This window comes from Mastomys coucha, unplaced genomic scaffold (assembly GCF_008632895.1).
Source record: "Mastomys coucha isolate ucsf_1 unplaced genomic scaffold, UCSF_Mcou_1 pScaffold4, whole genome shotgun sequence".
NCBI classification, from domain to species: Eukaryota; Metazoa; Chordata; class Mammalia; order Rodentia; family Muridae; genus Mastomys; species Mastomys coucha.
This window is the reverse complement of record NW_022196910.1, coordinates 54,291,459-54,294,980: the sequence shown is the minus strand read 5'-3', so window position 1 is coordinate 54,294,980 and position 3,522 is coordinate 54,291,459. Positions and strand designations below refer to the sequence as shown.

The 3,522-nt window shown below is 55.1% G+C and overlaps 1 protein-coding gene across 1 annotated transcript in view; it reads right to left on the bottom strand.

Annotated features, from left to right (window-relative positions):
* Window positions 1-2,701, bottom strand: part of LOC116075946 (25-hydroxyvitamin D-1 alpha hydroxylase, mitochondrial) — a 4,670-nt gene extending 1,969 nt beyond the window's left edge. Inside the window, exons 1-6 of the mRNA XM_031349464.1 lie at window positions 2,507-2,701; window positions 1,696-1,961; window positions 1,069-1,271; window positions 784-984; window positions 538-710; window positions 87-259 (exon numbers count right to left, since the gene is read on the bottom strand). Coding sequence (XP_031205324.1) covers window positions 87-259; window positions 538-710; window positions 784-984; window positions 1,069-1,271; window positions 1,696-1,961; window positions 2,507-2,701 — 1,211 coding nt within the window. The remainder of the gene's footprint in view (window positions 1-86; window positions 260-537; window positions 711-783; window positions 985-1,068; window positions 1,272-1,695; window positions 1,962-2,506) is intronic.
* Window positions 2,702-3,522: the final 821 nt, after the last annotated feature.

Genomic DNA, 3,522 nt, shown 5'->3' with positions numbered 1-3,522 from the left:
CCCCCCCCCCCCCGTTCTATGCACTGCCAAGCTTCCTTGGCTGCCCCCTAGCATTTTATCTAGTTCTTGCTTTCCTTCCCCATCACCTCAACACTTCTTTGATCACAGCCTTTAACAGGGGCAGCCGGGGCAGAGCAGTGGCTTGGGGTTGGGCACAGGAGCCAGGTTTCACAGCGGCTGTGATCTCAGAGTGGAGTGCAGACTGGACTTCAGGGTGCCGAGAGAGCTCATAAAGGGTCCAGGAGAGCGTATTGGATACCTGAGGGAACAGGTGAGTTCACCTGAGCTGTTCTACATGGCGGCCCCGGTGAAGGGGCCCCGGTGAAGGACCCATAGGGAGGGAGTGGTTGGGAACCAAGGAATTACTTAAGGCTAAACCTATATCCCTGAATCAGAAAAGTGGCCCTAGAGCTCTCGGGGAGGGGGCTTTGGGGAAGGACGGGAGTGGGAATAGGAGGTGGTGGTGGTGGATGGGACAAGGATGTATGAGGATACTGCACTCTGGAAATGGCACTTGCAGTGTAGAGGGAACCTCACCGTGTCCACTCCAGCCAGTAGTAGCTCTGTCACATTCCCCACTATGGACTGAACAGACACATTTTCCCGAAAAAGGAAGTGGGTTAAGTGATGCCCAGACGGTATATCCTCCTCAGACTTTCCCTGGTTCCTCACCGCAGCTTCGCCTTCTCGCTGCTCCACGTGCCTCTGGGCTGAGAAGGAAGGCACACTGCCTCACTGCTCCATTGCAGCTTTAGATGCCCAGTCCCCTCCCCCGGGCCTTACCAAAGGCAAACATCTGATCCCAGTCTCGGCAGAGGCGGGCCCAGGGTCCCGGTATAAGGCGGTGTAGCCAGTTGGGCATTGCCATGGTTAGGAGTGTAGACACAAACACCGAGCCCACTGCATGAATGAAGGTTTCTGTGTCCCGAGGAACTTCAGGCTCCAGGCAGCCCAGGCGCGATCCCAGCAGCACCGCGCCTATGCCTGGCCAGGAGGGGGCGCAGTCAGAATCAGGCGTCTCGGACCCAGAGCTCCAACACAGGTCCCTGACTCTGCTTTAGGACTCACCTTCTAGGCCAAATTTGTAAAACTCTCCCGCCACGTCTAGAACTAGGTCGGGTAGCCCAGAGCCATGTCCCCGCTGGCGCCTTAGTCGTCGCACAAGGTCACGGACCACGTTGTCTAGAGTTCCAGCATAGCCTGCGGCTGCTTGAGGCCGAAGGAGTAGCGGGGCCAGGAGACTTCGGAGCCTCTGCCATTCTTCACCGTCCCTGCCCGGATGCAGAGAGAGCGCATTAGGGATGTGACCGTGTGTGGAGAAGGCTAGGGTGACCAGGAATATATGTCTGCTCCCTCCTGGTGTACAAATCACCCTGACCTCGCCCAGATCTCGTCTCCGTTCCTCTTTATTCACTTCCTGCCCAGGGATGGGAGTGGGTTCCAGGGTAAACTGAATCACAGATGCCCACGTTCCAGCCAAAGGCTGGTGCCTTCTCTTATCTCATGGATTCGTAGGATTCTGGCCCCAAAAGTGCAGGGGTGAGGAACTGCTCTACCTGAGTTTGGACTGGAGTACAGGCTGGAGAACCGAGAAATGCCGGAAGATTGGTGGAGACTGCCGACCTCCCTCCAAGCCCAACTTGGCTGTGGGAGTCGAGGCAGGAATGAGGGAGTGGGGCTCAGGGGTCGACTCACGCCGTTAGCAATCCGCAAGCCCGCTGGTGGCGGCGACGGTGCTCTGCCCAAGATGAGAAACTACAACGCTCTGGACAAGGACTTTCTTGTCGCAGGAGCTGCTCCACAAGTGTAGGGTCGGCCACATAAACTGTGCGAAGTGTCCCGAAGCTGCCAGACCATATTGGCCCGTACCGTGCAGCGCCATGCACCTGGGAGAACCGGCGTATTTGAATACCTGGGCCAGTGATTCTCAGTTTGGCTTGTGCCCGGGCTAAGGGTGCTGGCTATGCTTGGGAGAGGAGAACTTTTCCAGTGCCAGGCTAGCTTAGGGACCCGATGTGGTACTTTTTCTTCCATCCCATTTAAGTTTGATTGGGAATGGCAGAACAGTTTCGCTAAAGCAGACAAACATTCAGCACTTCTCTTTAGTTAGCTGGCTCTAGCCTAGGGGGAGCAGTTCCTTCAAGGCTCCTCTCCTAACTGCACCTCAAGATGAGCCTCTAGTGAAAGAAAAGAGACACATAGATTTAAGCCTCATCTGCAGGACAGCACAGCGCTCTCTCGCTCCCAGCACTCCTGTTCTGGATCTGCAGGGTTTACTGTTTATGAAGCGAGAGTACATCCCTTTGCGGCGAGTTAGGTATAGACTCAGGGGCAGTAGAACCTTCTATAGTCCCAGCGTGAGTTTTTCATAATCCGCAGGTCCCCATCCTCCTCACTGGCCCACATTCCTGTGTTCTTCACCCTGTGTTCTTCACTGTGGTCCTTTCTGCCATGAAAGCCAGCTCTCCCAGCTCAGTCCTACCTAGGGCAAGGACTGCCCCCTTACCTGCAGTTCATGTAGCCTGGAAAGCCCCCGTTTGCAGAAGAGTTCTGCCAGGAAGCTGGGTGTAGAGGGCCCAGGGATGTCAGACAAACTCCGGAGAACCGAGTCACTGCCCCTGGAACCCAATGAGGCATCCAGCTGCTGAGGCAGGTGGACTCGGTGGAAAACTCTGGAGGCGAGCTTGACTGCCTGGGTCATGCTTGTGTTTGGGGAGTCTGCTCCAGTGCACTCCTCCAGGCATCTTCTGGACTTGCCTGACCGCCCTAAATACCTTCTGCCCTGGAGGTGAAGACGCCCCCCTCCAAGCTCTTCAGCCAATCCCTTTGCAGTGGTCTGTGCCGATCAGCACCCAAAACAGTAGGCAGGGCTAGGGCTGACTCATCGGCTTGTGGGTCTCCTGTAACAAAGGCTCCCCACCAGAGGTCTTGTGCTCCTCTTGTATTAATGCCCTGGTCCAGCAACAGCCTGAAGTTCTTCCTGAGAAAGGCTATGTGTCTGGAGTTCAGGAGGCAGTGCCTGATGTTTTTCCCATTTTCTTGGAGAGCCGAGTCCCCCAGGCCCATTCCTGGGAATTCTGTCAACCCATGAACTAGGTAGAAGGTGCAGTTTCAGTTGTCCCCATATTCTTGGGTTGTCTTTTTTTGCTGTGGGGATTCACCTTCCCTAGCCACGCCTCTCACCTCCTATGCATAGACCACCAAGGAAAGTCGGAACATGGGCTAGCATGGTACAGCCACCTTCACATCTTACTTGTATTTAAGATTTGCTGCTTACGTGCATGGCTTGCCTTTATGCATGTGTACTTAAGTGGCCGATGCCCGTGAAGTCAGGAGAGGGAGCTGGAGTCCCTGGATCTGGAATTATGGTGGTCGTGAGCCATCTGTAAGTACTGGGAACTTACAGATGTAAGTAAGTATAGAGAACCCAGGTTTTCTACAAGAGCTCTTAACTTGGGTGGTGGTGGCACACACCTTTAATCCCAGCACTTGGGAGGCAGAGGCAGGCGGATTTCTGAGTTC